This window comes from Asterias rubens, chromosome 17 (assembly GCF_902459465.1).
Source record: "Asterias rubens chromosome 17, eAstRub1.3, whole genome shotgun sequence".
Lineage (NCBI taxonomy): Eukaryota > Metazoa > Echinodermata > Asteroidea > Forcipulatida > Asteriidae > Asterias > Asterias rubens.
The window spans coordinates 10609992-10624036 of NC_047078.1; the positions used below are offsets into that span (position 1 = coordinate 10609992).

At 38.9% G+C, this 14045-nt stretch overlaps 1 protein-coding gene across 6 annotated transcripts in view; it reads left to right on the forward strand.

Annotated features, from left to right (window-relative positions):
• LOC117301390 (proto-oncogene tyrosine-protein kinase ROS-like) overlaps nucleotides 1-14045 on the forward strand; it is a 32649-nt gene that overhangs the window by 7818 nt on the left and 10786 nt on the right. For 2 of the 6 annotated variants that reach the window (XM_033785343.1, XM_033785345.1), the window contains exons 3-4: nucleotides 12500-12817; nucleotides 13491-13826. In XM_033785343.1, the coding sequence (XP_033641234.1) occupies nucleotides 12500-12817; nucleotides 13491-13826 (654 nt within the window). Of the gene's footprint in view, nucleotides 1-3090; nucleotides 3257-4576; nucleotides 4970-6121; nucleotides 6485-7355; nucleotides 7439-8229; nucleotides 8605-8990; nucleotides 9318-9792; nucleotides 10123-12499; nucleotides 12818-13490; nucleotides 13827-14045 lie in introns of those variants that run through there. The other 4 variants (XM_033785341.1, XM_033785344.1, XM_033785342.1 and 1 more) reach the window with 4 other exon arrangements.

Sequence of the window (14045 nt, forward strand, 5' to 3'; positions counted from 1 at the left end):
AAAATAAAGAGCAGTCACGGGTTGGTATTCAATTTAGTTTTGAACAAGTTCACATTCAGGGAATCGCGCATGATGATTGGGAGAATGTTCCAAAGTTTGGGGGCACACACGGGAGAAGGCTCGTTCACCGTAGCGAGTAATATGGATACGTGGACCAGGGGTCGATTTCACAAAGAGTTGAAGTTGATCTTATTTTTAGTTCAAATCAATATTAGTTGCTAGGAATTGTGTGATGTCAAAATACGAATTATTATTATGATAACGGCAAACTCATCGACCCGAGGAGCTAGTTGAGGTGTGCTGTGTGTGATAAGCGGAGATGTATTCACTTTTGTATTTAGCTCTTGGTTTTTCTAAATGTTCAGGAAATTATTGTACTTTCCCGATAGATTTTTTGCATTAATATCTAACTCACCATAGTCTACTAACATATCTAAATAAGGGTTGTAGCACTACTTAGGTTGGTTATTCATTTATAACTTGTGTGGTCTTTTAGGTTTGCGGTGGCAAGTGATTGTATCGGAATGTGCATCATAAGGCCTATTATTATTTCTTTTAAACAAAGTTGAAATTTTTTTGCCAACCATTGTTATATGTTATTTATTTTATAGAATGTTGCTTAAGTTGGGTTTCCTAAACTTTATTATAATAATTATAAAATGGTGACATTCGGATCATAGCTGACTCCTTGTATATCATAGTACACCTACTGCACATACAAATTATTAACTTTTATTTGGTTTTCTTTGTGTTTTTGTTTTAATCAAGGTGGGGGTATTTCTGCACAGCTGGATGTAGTCATCAGTAGTGGTCCATTAGTGGACAGTGGTACAGATACAACATTGACTTGCACATCGACTAAATCTGGTTCACTCAGATTAGCCCAGTGGAGCAAAGGTTCATTCGATGGGACTTATAATGATGCCGCACCAATCGTTTATTACCTCATCGGTGACCCCGTCCTTTGGGGTAACTCAGTGGATCCAAACCACTATGAGTTTGATCATACTGTAAGTGGTGTTCCTCTCACCATTAAATCAGTTACATTAGATGATGAAGCTAAGTACTGGTGTACCTTGAATATTGTAGAAAACGAGCAAGGGTCAGCTGTTATGAGAGTAAGAGGTGAGTGTTCAGTGCGGGTAATAAGCCATTACAGTTCAGGGTGGATTTCACAAAGAGTTAAAGGAACACGTTGCCTTGGATCGGTCGAGTTGGTCTTTGAACAGCGTTTGTAACCATTTGTTATAAAATGCACATGGTTAGAAAGATGTTTTAAAAGTAGAATACAATGATCCACCGGCCGACCATGTTAGTCGACGAGGTAAAAGGAAAACCACGCAATTTCGAGTCATACTTGTGTGGATCATTATATTCTACTTTTAAAATATCTTTCTAATCACATGCATTTTATAACAACCGGTTACAAATACGCTTTTCAAAGACCAACTCGACCGATCCAAGGCAACGTGTTCCTTTAAGACTATAGTCTTATCTTGGGTTATACTCGTCTTAACTTAGGACTAGCCATACGTTTGGTATATGTCTCCTAGGGCTATAGTCTGAGTTAGGACTAGTCCTAACTTTGTGAAATCGACCCCTGTTCATTTGTGTAAAATATTCTCAATGTATTATCAAACTTGTATAGGGCCTATTCCTTTTTTGTTGTCATTTTTTTACAAATATTTTTGGAGGGCTGTTCAGTTTTTAATTGGTAGGGTACCCTCTTTATGTGGTTTATTCCATAGTGGGGTTTCAATGTATAAGAGGGTTCCCACAACACCCTGTGCATTTTTTATAATACCTTTCAGTGGTTTATCAAATTTATATTTATATTTTTGTTTTAATGTAATTATGTACCCCCGTACTGCAGTGGTGAAGTTTTATGTCTTTTATCTTGTGTTGATACTCAGTTTTGGTACATTTATTTCAATGCTGTCATACAAAACAATAATACAGTAATACAATAATTCATCTTTGTGTTACCACTGGTTTTTTAATAAAAATGAATGAATGAATGAATGAAATTTCTCTTCGGATGAAACAATAAAGCACAAAACTATTACGCAGCACACAGCGGTGGTCTTAAACTTGCATTTTGGGGGCAATTACTAGTGTGCCCTGTATGGTGCTCTGTGGCAGCTTGCCCAGACATAGTCAACTTGTCCACAGAACTCGACAAAGTACTTAGTATACCGTAATTAATACTAAGGTTATAGTTCAGTACTTTGGGGGTTCATTTATTGATAAACTGCAGAGTCCTTCATGATGTTATTGAAATAGTTCAATACATCTCTCCTGACCCTGTCCAATGGGGCACTATGGTGAATCCATAACTCATTAACGCCATTAAAGGGATATGTTGCCTTGAATCGGGCGAGTTGGTCATTGAAAAGCGCTTGAAACCGTTAGTTATAAAATGCGTATGGATAAATAGATGTTTTAAAAGTAGAATATAATGGTACACGCACACATGCCTCGAAATTGCACGGTTTTCCTTTTACGTCGGCCATTTTTTTTGTGGAGTAAAAATCGGCGTCGTGGTGCGTTCAAACGCCGCAATGGGGCTTTGAAACGCCACATCTGAAAAAGTGTTTAGCTGTTGGCGGAAATCAGCCCCCGTACGTACGTCCGTATGTATTTCACCTTGAAACATTATACCAAAAGAACGGCAAAATATGATACCAGATGTGTGAGAATTAATCTGTTCATTGTATGTAAACTACGAATTTGAATAAATGGAAAGTGTTTTCAATTCATAGTAACTCTATAAGCAGGAAATGAACGTTATATTGACTAAAAGCTGCCAACATGACTTTTAGAAGAAGAATTGAAGTTTTCTGTTTTCTTTTTTTAGTTACAAATGGTCAAGTAGTCACAGTGAGTCTGGAATCTGAGACAAGTTATGTTGGCGACCACACTGCCCTCTCTTGTTCGTACGCGATTCTGGACAGTTCTTATTTAGTTTTCACAGTGGATTGGTTCAAAGGAGAGAGTGTTTCAGACCCATCTACCCTCAAGATTGCTGAATTCTATCTAGATGCAACATCTCCTACATATGGCAATGCTCACAATGACCAATCACAATACAATGTATCCAGATCTGGAAACAGTGGTAGCTTCATCAGTACTTTTGAAATTTTTAATGTGGAGTTTAGTAGAGATAGAGGGCGGTATTTGTGCAGAGTAACAGTGGTACAGTCTGACGGAATGAACTCTGTAAATGCAGTTGCCACAACTGACTTGATTGTGTACAGTAAGTACTATTATTTTAGAACATTATTAAAAATAAAGGAACATTACAGAATTGTTTTTTTTTGCCAACAAAACAGTTGCTGGCAGTAAGCACTAAATGTAATCCATCATACACATAAACTGATAAGCCTGTAGAAGTTTGAGATCGATCGGCCATCTGGGTCACGAGAAAATGATTACACATTTTGCATAATATTGGTAAAACAAAATGAAACTGAATAAAACGCTCATCACTGAGCGATAAAAACTCCAAACGGGAAATTAGTTTTATTTTTTTCTAATCAAATCTGACATTTCAAACAGAAATACTTCAAGGGGTGTTTTCTACTATCGCAATAATGCAAATTGAAGACTAAAAGCAACATTTTCATTTCAATGCATTTTTGTATACAAAAGTACTGCTTCTACGTCAACACTGTTACTGACTCGCTGTCGTTACGATAACATCTAGACCGATGCCGATCTAGTAGTTTTCTACTCCGAAATGGTTGCCGACAGTGCTGCGATCTCACCACAATGCTACCACACTGCTTGTACGATAAACGGTGTTCCCACTATACGACTTTTTCCCCGTTCATTGTTAGCTACGACCAGGCTACGCTTAATTTGAACATGTTCAAAATAAGCGTGGGGAGAGAATGCAGCTTCCCGACCTGGGAGAACCCACCCCGACCAAACCACGCCCATTGAGATCCTCCCACGTTTAGCTCACGATTGGTCCTCGATTGGCCACGCTCTCGGCCACACTATGTTTATAGGACTTCTCTTAGTTCTCCCATTGTTTAGACATTTTTTATCAGACGTCCCCATTGGTTTTGTACACAAAATCTACCGAGGACTGTCCTCGGTGTAACCTTTTCCCGAATCCCTTTTAAAGTCCTCGGTTATCAATTAGTAGACATGCCCAGTGTTACTAGCCCAGTGTTACTACACAGTGTTGTGGTACAAGATAGTTACACGTATAGTGTTGAGCTGAGAACAAAAGAAGTACGTGTATGGACCACTATATGCGGACTTACACGCTGTGTTATTTACATTGTTGAGGGGGAAAACATTTGTCCTATAAAACAAAGGAATTGCCACACAGGGAATGCAACCCATGGGTGTGCGTGGGGGCGTTTCGTTTTTTTGAGGGGGGGTGCATGTTGCAAAATCAAGGTGACCAGATGCGAAATTGTTATCAAAATAATATTTGTTTTGTAATTTGTCAATTAACCAACCCTTTCGACAATTAAAAAAAAAAAAAACATGGCGACAAACCCTTTGACACTCTTTTCATTTTTTGTTGATTTAAATAACATACTGAGTCGAACGCTTTCAAGTGGAACGGCTGACCGATTCTTGAACTGTTATTTTGATTTTGATCAAAATTGTAAAAATGCACTTTATATGTACAGGACTCGTTCGTCTGTATTTCACCTTGAAACTGTACAGACTATTACACCAATCGAACTGCAAACTATGTTCCCAAACACGGAAGTATACTTCCTCTATTGTACGTATATTGCGCTGCGAGTTTGAATAAAATAGTTGTATTTCTACGTTACAGGTTATCAGGAAACGCAATACATGAGTAAAGTCTCAAACTAAAATTTGACACTGTACTATGAAGTTACTGAATATTACAGTCGCCTATAGTTTACAATGCGTACGGTTTTGCAGAGCGTGGAAATGTCCGGACTAACACTGTTCATCATTGGAATACTGTTAAAAGGTAAATTATTATGGTGGAATTAAACGTATATTCGTCTATAGGAACAATTTTGGTACTTTTTGGGTCTGTGTACTTGTTGTATGTTACAAAATACAATATCTACAGATTTACAGTAAATTCACACAGTTTAAAAATATTGTTGGTAAAAAGCTTATCCCTTTAAAGGCAGCGGACACTATTGGTTATTACTCAAAATAATTATTAGCATAAAACCTTACTTGGTGATGAGTAATGGGGAGAGGTTGATGGTATAAAACATTGTGAGAAACGGCTCCCTCTGAAGTGACATAGTTTTCGAGAAAAAAAAGTAATTTTCCACGAATTTGATTTCGAGACCTCAGATTTAGAATTTGAGGTCTCGAAATCAACCATCTAAACGCACACAACTTCGTGTGACAAGGGTGTTTTTTTTTTCTTGCTTTATTATCTCGAAACTTCGACGACCAATTGAGCTCAAATTTTCACAGGTTTGTTGTTTTATGCATATGCTGAGATACACCAAGTGAGAAGAATAGTCTTTGACAATTACCAATAGTGTCCAGTGCCTTTAAATATAATTTGCTGAGGTGCTGTAGTTTTTGAGAAACGAATAAGACAAGTCACTTTTGTACTTTTCCTTTTAGAGCAGACAACCACGGGGACAATATCACTCTACATTACACATCACACAAACACACATCCAAATTTAAGACCGACAATTGAGACAAGACAAAGATGGATTAATATAACTTCATGTATAACATGATAATTGTAAATTAATAAATTAACTTTGTGACTTGACATCAATTATGTATCCAACATAATAGGCATACTATTCTAATTTAGATTCTAGTAAATTCATTGTATTTTTCATTTTGGTTTTACCTATATACACCGATGTGCGTATAGCCTTGTAACCGCAGTACTTGCCCAAGTTTTGTGAACACAATATTACTCGGGTGGGATTCGAACCCACCACGAGAGTAACATTCCTTGTATTTATTTCATAGAACTCGGGAAAGTACTGAATAAAGACAGTGCTAATACACACATCGGTGTTTATAGATAAAACTAAAATGAATATTCTGTATCCCCCATGCAAATTTAAAATCTATGAAAATCCTTGTACTTCATACCACTGATAATCAAACTTCTTCTTATGTTTTAATAAAGGTGTATCTGCAGAGCTGGATATAGTTATCAGCAGTGGTCCATTGGTGGACAGTGGTACAGATACAACATTGACTTGCACAACAACTTCATCCGGTACAATTAGAGCAGTCAGTTGGAAAAAGGGTTCCTTCAATGTGACCTATAATGATGCTGATGCCATCCTTCTCTATAACACTATAATCCAAGGTGTCATATGGGATCCTTTAGTGGATCAAAACCATTATGAGTTTGATCATACTCTAAGTGGAGTTCCTCTCACCATTAAATCAGTTACATTGCATGATGAAGCTCAGTACTGGTGTTATTTGAATATCGGCTCTGGAATCGGGAGTCAGTTTGGTACTGCTGTTATGAGAGTAAGAGGTGAGTTTGAAATAATAATCAATTTTGTAACATATGCCTTCTGTAGTGACGAATTATTAACTGCAAGTCAATTCAATTCAATAATTTATTTGTCCATTAAAAAGATAAAAATTGAAAACTTACTGCACTGTTATTTCAAATTTGTATTGTACTGTTATTGTATAAATGTTATCACACACAAAAAAGGCAAAAACTGTCCCCTGGGGAAGGGTTACAATTTTAACAATGTCAACACTTATAACAACATAGCAAAGATCAAGAGGTTAGCATAAACGATATCAAATTATACTTGGTTTTCCTTAACTTAGAAAAAGCAGAGAATATTCTCTGCATCACAATTCATAATGGCTTTATAATGACATTGGTGTATATCTGATCTATATATTTTTCGGGTTTTGTGATTGTTTGTTTTTATGTTATGTTCTTGTTGTTGCAAAATCACGGTGACATGTACTAGACCATAATTGTTTAATTCGTTGTTAAAATCATCTTAGTTTGTTAGTTGACAATTCTTTTGACATTCTTTTCATAAAACTTTTGAACCAAGTCAAATGTTGATCGATCTTTAAACTGTTATTTGGTTATGATGTAAACAATCTTTTTTTTTACGTGCACCGTAAATATACGTACGCCCCCGTCTATATTTCACCTTGAAACTTGAATGACTATTGTACCAAAAGTTAAGCAAAATATGTTACCAGATGCGGATGTAACCTCCATTGTTGTGCTGCGAATTTGAATAAAGGGACTTATTTTGTTTGCAGTCCGTAGTAATTCTGTACAAGGAAGTGAACGTTATTTTAGTCAAATCTCGAGTTAGACCTAAAATTTGACACTTCCATTACTATAAGCTACTGGTTACCGTAGTCGCCTATGGTCTAGTCTACAGTGTGGTTTTGCGGAGCATGAAGATGTCAGGACTATTACTGTTCATCGTTGGAATACTGTTCAAAGGTAAGTTATTGTTGATGACTATTTGAATGGTAGAAATAGACACATAAACATTTATTCATCTATAGTAACATTTTGGTATTCATGTCTTCGTTTTCTTTGACCAAACCTCAAAGTAACTTTAGAGGCACTGGACACTAATGGTAATAACTCAAAATAACAACTGACTTGGTAACAAGCAATGGAGAGCTGTTGACAGTATTAAACATTGTGGGAACTACAGCTACACTATACAAACAGTTTTAAGATTTCAAACACATTTCTAAGCATTTGTAGAGCCTACCAACTTTTCCACATGTTTAACCCGTCTTTAGATTGTTGTGTGTGTTTGAATCCTACAAACCATGTAAGCAGGTGTCAAAATGATAAACACGCTGATCATTTAAATTTGTTTAAAAAGTTGGTACAACTTTTACTCCAAGCACAGTGTATTATTGGCTAAGAGTCGTGCACAGGGAGTAGGAGCCTACACGAGTGCCCTATTTCATTACATTGGGTGCGTTCGTTTAGCTTCCCTGGGTAGACGCCGCAGTGCTCACTCGGGTGAGCCCCTGACAAGAGCTAATCGAACGATCACACTCGCCCTCTCGTGGTGACGGCATGCACCTCAGGTCACCCCCAAGTGACCCACTCCACAAGCAGGGGGCTAACCCGTGTGAGCCCCGTCAAAGCTATTCGAACGTACCGGGGCAGACCGGGGTCGACCCAGGGAAGCTAAACGAACGCACCCATAGTCATCAAAGATGGCGGCAAATGACGTCATGTGAAATCCATCTTGTTCTTTCTGTCTCCAGCCACATCCAGCCAGGCTTTGCAAGTATCAGCACCACCTGTGTCCAGTGTGAATGGAACAAGAACAACTCTTACTTGCAGTTACTCACTGAGCACACAAGGCTATGTCTTATACCGTGTGCTATGGTATAACAGTGACACCTTTGATGCATATTCAGTAATGGCTAGGTTTGGTAATATCGGAATAACAAATCCTGAGTATTTCAATGGATACGATTCATCTACTCACACCATGACTAGAGATGATTCTATGTCAACCTTTACCTTTGCGGAAGTTAATGTGTACAATGATGATAGGATCTATGGATGTCAAGTGGAATACAGGAAAGGTCTAGATAGAGAATCAGGCAGGGCAACCACCAAATTGACAGTTATAGGTAAGTAAGCCGAATTGTACTGTGTATTTTATTTATATTATTTTATTTCAAGATCTTTATACAGGATTCAAATATCAGCACAACTGCTGTTTTAAATTATGGTCCTGTGTCTGAAAAAAAAAATGACATTAAGGAAAAAAACATTACTTAAAAATATACAAAGATGCTGGAATTCGAGACCGGGGCCGATTTTACAACGAGTTAGGACTCGTCTTATCTCGAGTTAGGACGAGTAGCCCTTCCTATTAGGATTAATCTTAAGGTCTGCATGCTACAGTGCAGGGTTGGGACTGGTCCTAAGTCCTAAGATTAGTCTTAAGTTAGGAACAGTTTTGTGAAATCGACGGCAGTGCCTTTAACCGGTATATATCATTCATCTGTTTCAGTTTTTCCGTCTACCATCACTTTGTCTGACTCAACTGGTGCCTATCCCCCTGGGTGGACGTCATACCTGGTGGAAGGTGAGGATCGCGAGTACACATGCGTGGTACCAGACATCAACCCCGAAGCATCATTTACATGGACTGTAGGAGATCAAGAATTGGGTCACAATGAGAGCAATACTGATGAGCCCGATGGCCTGACTACTAGCACAAGTACAGCTTCAGTAATGGCTTCATTTCAAAATCATCATAACCGAGCGCTAAAGTGTCAAGCAATAAACAAAGAAGGTTCAGATGGGACAATTATCAGCGTAACGATCGATGTCAAAGGTGAGAAATATTTAATTTGAGAGTTGTTGCTCTTTTACTTGAAGCCCCTTTTTTTAGGGGCGGGGGGGGGGGGCTACTTGTTTGAGTGCGCGAGTGCATCTGCTACATGCTTATTATAATATACCTTTATGGTGCATGCCATCTTGAACTTCTCCCATTGATATCAAGGTTACCAAACCGAGGCTGGAAGAACAAAATAGTCTGTGGTCGATTTCACAAAGAGTTAGGACTAGTCCTTACTTAGGACTAGTCTCAGGAGATATTGAAAAACTAAGGCTAGTCCTAAGTTAGGATTCGAACCCACGTCCCTTGCAATTCTAGAGCAGTGTCTTCCCAACTAGACTAACGAGATTGCCCGGTAGCTATAGGGGTAGTTCGAATCCTATGTTTTAGCAGCGGGTACCACAACGATATAATAGATGTTAAAACTTTATATTCATCGTTTCTCTTGTTCTTGTCTTATTTTGTCATGAAGTTCCGCCGAAGGAATCCTCGGTATCGATGTCTTACGCCGGCAATGATCTGGTTCCTGGGGGTAATCTTTCTGTAAACCAGGGTGAAGAACAGACTTTGACATGTACGGTTCAGGGTTCCAGACCTGCTGCAACCATCGCCTTGTATCGTAACGGTGCAATAGAGGAAACTGAGGACCGAACCACTGAGGGGAATGGACTGGTGAACACCATGGAGGACTGGGTATTTACTCCGCAGAGAAACTACCACAAACAGCGAGTAGAATGTGAAGCAAAGACCAATGAGTCAATGACGCCGTACCCAGCTGCTGATCTCATCCTTGTTGTTGATGGTTTGTATAATATCATCGTATAAAATGATTTGGGGCATTGCATGGTGAGCTATCAATGTATATATAAGAGTTTTTTTTGAGAACTGTCTTGCTATATATTTTACTACCGCGGAGTAGATTGTTCGGATTTTCCGGAGACTTCTCAGTTCTGAAAAGAACTGTCCTGCTTTTAAACTACTACCTGGGCGGAAGGTAGAACATCGGCTAGGACTACTACTTTAGCTTATAAGATCGTTATTAACTGCACTACCGCGGAGTGAGTTCTTAATTGGTTTACCTGGCAAGTAAATAAAATACACATGATTGGTACCGCATACCAAATATATATTAGTACAATCGTAGTCATCATCATTTTACTCCAAAGCACAAAATTGTGAATGTGGCGTGTCATGGCTTAGCGGTTAGAGCACCGGACTCAAGCTCTGGTGTTCAGCAGAGTGTGGGTTCGAGAGTCGTGACACTTGTGTCCTTCGCCCTTCGGATGTGACGTAAAGTCGTTGGTCCCGAGTGTTGTTTAACGCACGTAAAAGAACAAAGTGCACTTATCTTAAAGAAAATGGGTTCGCCCCGGTGTTCCTGGTCGGCAGTAAATCGCTCCACGGCACCTTGTGGAACATAAATGAATTGGGTCTCATAATTCAAACGTAGTCACACATCTCGCAGGAATTACTGTATGTTACAGCGCCTTGAGCGTTACGAATGAGTGACGAATGAGTGACGAATGTGCGCGCTGTATAAGAAGCCTTTATTGTTATTAAACAAAAAGACTTTCTTGCTGTGAACCACAATGTATGTTTCCTTCATTAATTGCCCCCCCTTGCAAATCAATTACAAGCCCTTTATACTATGTTCAATAACGGCAAGAAAGTACATCATTGTTTGATAGAAGTGCATGGCAATTTACTGTTTCCATTTACTATGGCAGGGTATTACTGTTTACAATTTGTTTCTCCAAAAATGCTCTTGTTTAAAATAATTTTGTATAAGTCGTCACATGAAATGTGTTTGTTCTTATTTGTAAGTTCAAGTGTGAGTCCTTACAAGTGGGGTAAACAACAATTAAAATATCAAAATCAGACAAAGTTTTTTAAATAAAATTAATAAAAATGTGTAAATTTGATTCGCAAGCCCACAATTGTGTGTGTGTGTGTGGTTTTTTTTTCTTTTTTCTTTTGTTGTGTCGGTTTCTTCTTGTTAGTGGTCATTTTTAATACAGGGCTCCTTTGCTCTGATTTTATTGTTTTACAGATTTGTTTGTCAACAATCAGCTCTAAGTTATCTTTGAGCTAAAAACTCGTTCAGTATTTGTTTACTTTTTCTTTCACTTAAATTTAATTGAATTTCTAATGTTAAGTTTCCGTCAAAAGAAACATTATTTCGGAAATAATTATTTAAATAAACAAATGACCCTTAATTTTTACCATATTGCTGTTTGTTGAAATTTAATTTGTTGTACGTTACTATTTGCATAAGATTTTTATTTTTATTTATTTTAATTGAACACTTTTTGAATAAATGTGCATTTTTTTTGTATGTGATTTTTATTTATAATAAGTAATTTGTCCAGTGTAGGCCTACTTAAAATGCAATCATACCTTGTAAGGCAACAAACATTTCAGGTGTTTGAATATTGACATGTAGGCTACACATTCATAATTTCTACTTGCCCATTAATTTGGTAAAGCGGTTTTTGGTTTGTTCGCATCATAAAATATCTGAGCTTTTGACCCTAACAAACTGTATTTTGCTTCCCTCGACTTGTCAAATCGTAAAATCGCCATCCCATAAGAACTCCCGGGTCAGAGCTGACCTGGATTCAGAGTCCCGTTGAGCCTGACCTGTTTCCGGGTCAAGTTGACACGGAAACTGGCTTTAAAAATGTGTATTTATTATTATTTTTATTATGCAAGTTGCCAGGCACACAAGACCTGAATGCCACATCAAGGTGTGGGCTACAATCTATTTTTTTTGCCAGAGGCCATTGCCAGCTACTCCTGGGGCAGAAACATGATTAACCCTGTGCAGTTAATGAGGATGTATGGCTTGACTGCACTACCTCCCCTACTTTACGAAGCGTATGACACAAGAGTCACGACTGCGACTCGAATCCACTCTGCTGATCAAACACCAGAGCTTGAATCCGGTGCTCTTAACCGCTGGGCCATGACACGCCACGTGTCATGTTTTTAAACCATTTCTTTGTTATTTTTAGCCAGCTTCCCCGGGTCAACAGGACCCGGAAATAGGTCATTCTCACAACGGGACCCAGAAAACCGGGTCAATTTGGACCCGCAAGGTGTTAGTGTGCGCTCCGTTCAAGTTACAACTCAGACAGACAATCTATAAAACAAAAACGTCCACTATTTTTCCAATACAGGTCCACCTGACATCCCTGTGATATCAGGTAGTCTTACAATGACTGAGGATATGGCGACTACACTGACATGCACAGCAGACTTGGGATACCCTGATGACTGGTACTTGGCGTGGTCTAATGAAGGCACTCCTATAGAGAACCAACCTGATACAACAGCAGTCTTATCACGAACCAGTCAACGTTTCATGTTTACCAGTCAGCTTGAGTTTACCCCTAAGAGACAAGACAACACACACTTCATTACGTGCACTGCAAGTAGAGCCTTATGGACTTCAACACCATTACCAGAGAAGACATGGGGTCCTATCAATGTCCAATGTAAGTGTGCCTGCCAATTTCATAAAACATGTAAAATCACCCGCGGTGTGCCTACGGAGTACTTCATAAACCTGTTAACCGTAAGAAAGGGTACAGGCTGGCAACCTGCGGTAAGCACATGAGTGACGTATAATGGGTGCGTTCGATTAGCTTCCCTGTGTCGACCCCGACAAGAGCTAATCGAACATCACATACTCGCCCTCTCGTGGTGAAGTCATGCACCTGGGGCCAGCCCCAAGTGACCCACTCCACAAGTAGGTCACTGGAGGCTGACCCGGGTGTGCCCATGGAATGACGCCAAAGCTATTCGAACGTACCGGGGGCAGACCGGGGTCGACCCAGGGAAGCTGATCGAACGCACCCTATGCAAAATGCAAATCCACGGTGACGTGCCAAATAATTTGTTCGCCTAATTGAGAAATCATGGTGAAATACGTTTACGCTAATAACGCACATTGTTCTGCTACAGTAAGCACAACAATTGCTTACCGGTAAACAGCTTTATAAAATTGTTTTAATCCTATTTTATATATATAAACCTTACTTCAAAGGGTTGTAGCGGTTTTTTTTTATAGATATCTCAAAGGATTTTGAGCAGTTATCTATTTCATACCTTATACCATGCAAAGTCTCAAACAGCACTAACACGTCAGTGGCTTTGTTTGACCACCAGATGAAGGCAATATCACCAACAAGCACCTTACTGAGGTTGGTATCGGGGGTGGTCTTACAGCAAACCTGACCTGCATTGCAAAGGGCAATCCCGAACCTACCATCACATGGCTCGATCCGGATGGAGTAGAGATCATCAACGGTGGAAATGGTAACAAGTACATGGTGGTAGAATCATATACAACATCTGATACTGATCTGACCATTGGAAATGTGACCACCAGTACACTGAGCATCTGGGCAGTGGACCCTCAGGTGGACTATGGAGTGTATGCCTGCAACAGCAACAATGGCATCGGACAAGCAGACAAGCATGAAATCATTGTCAATAGAACAAGTAAGATTACATTACGATTGGTAATAGCCTATAATTGACAATCTGTCTGTAATATAATGGTAGCTAAATTTGCTGTAGCAAAGGAGGAACAATTGTTAACCAAAAAAGAATCATTGGCGGTCAACTGATTTTGCTATACAGTTGCACAGATGTTTAAAGGAACATTACATAATTGTTTTTTGCTAAAAAATAAAAAAATAAAAGAGCTGGCATTGTAAG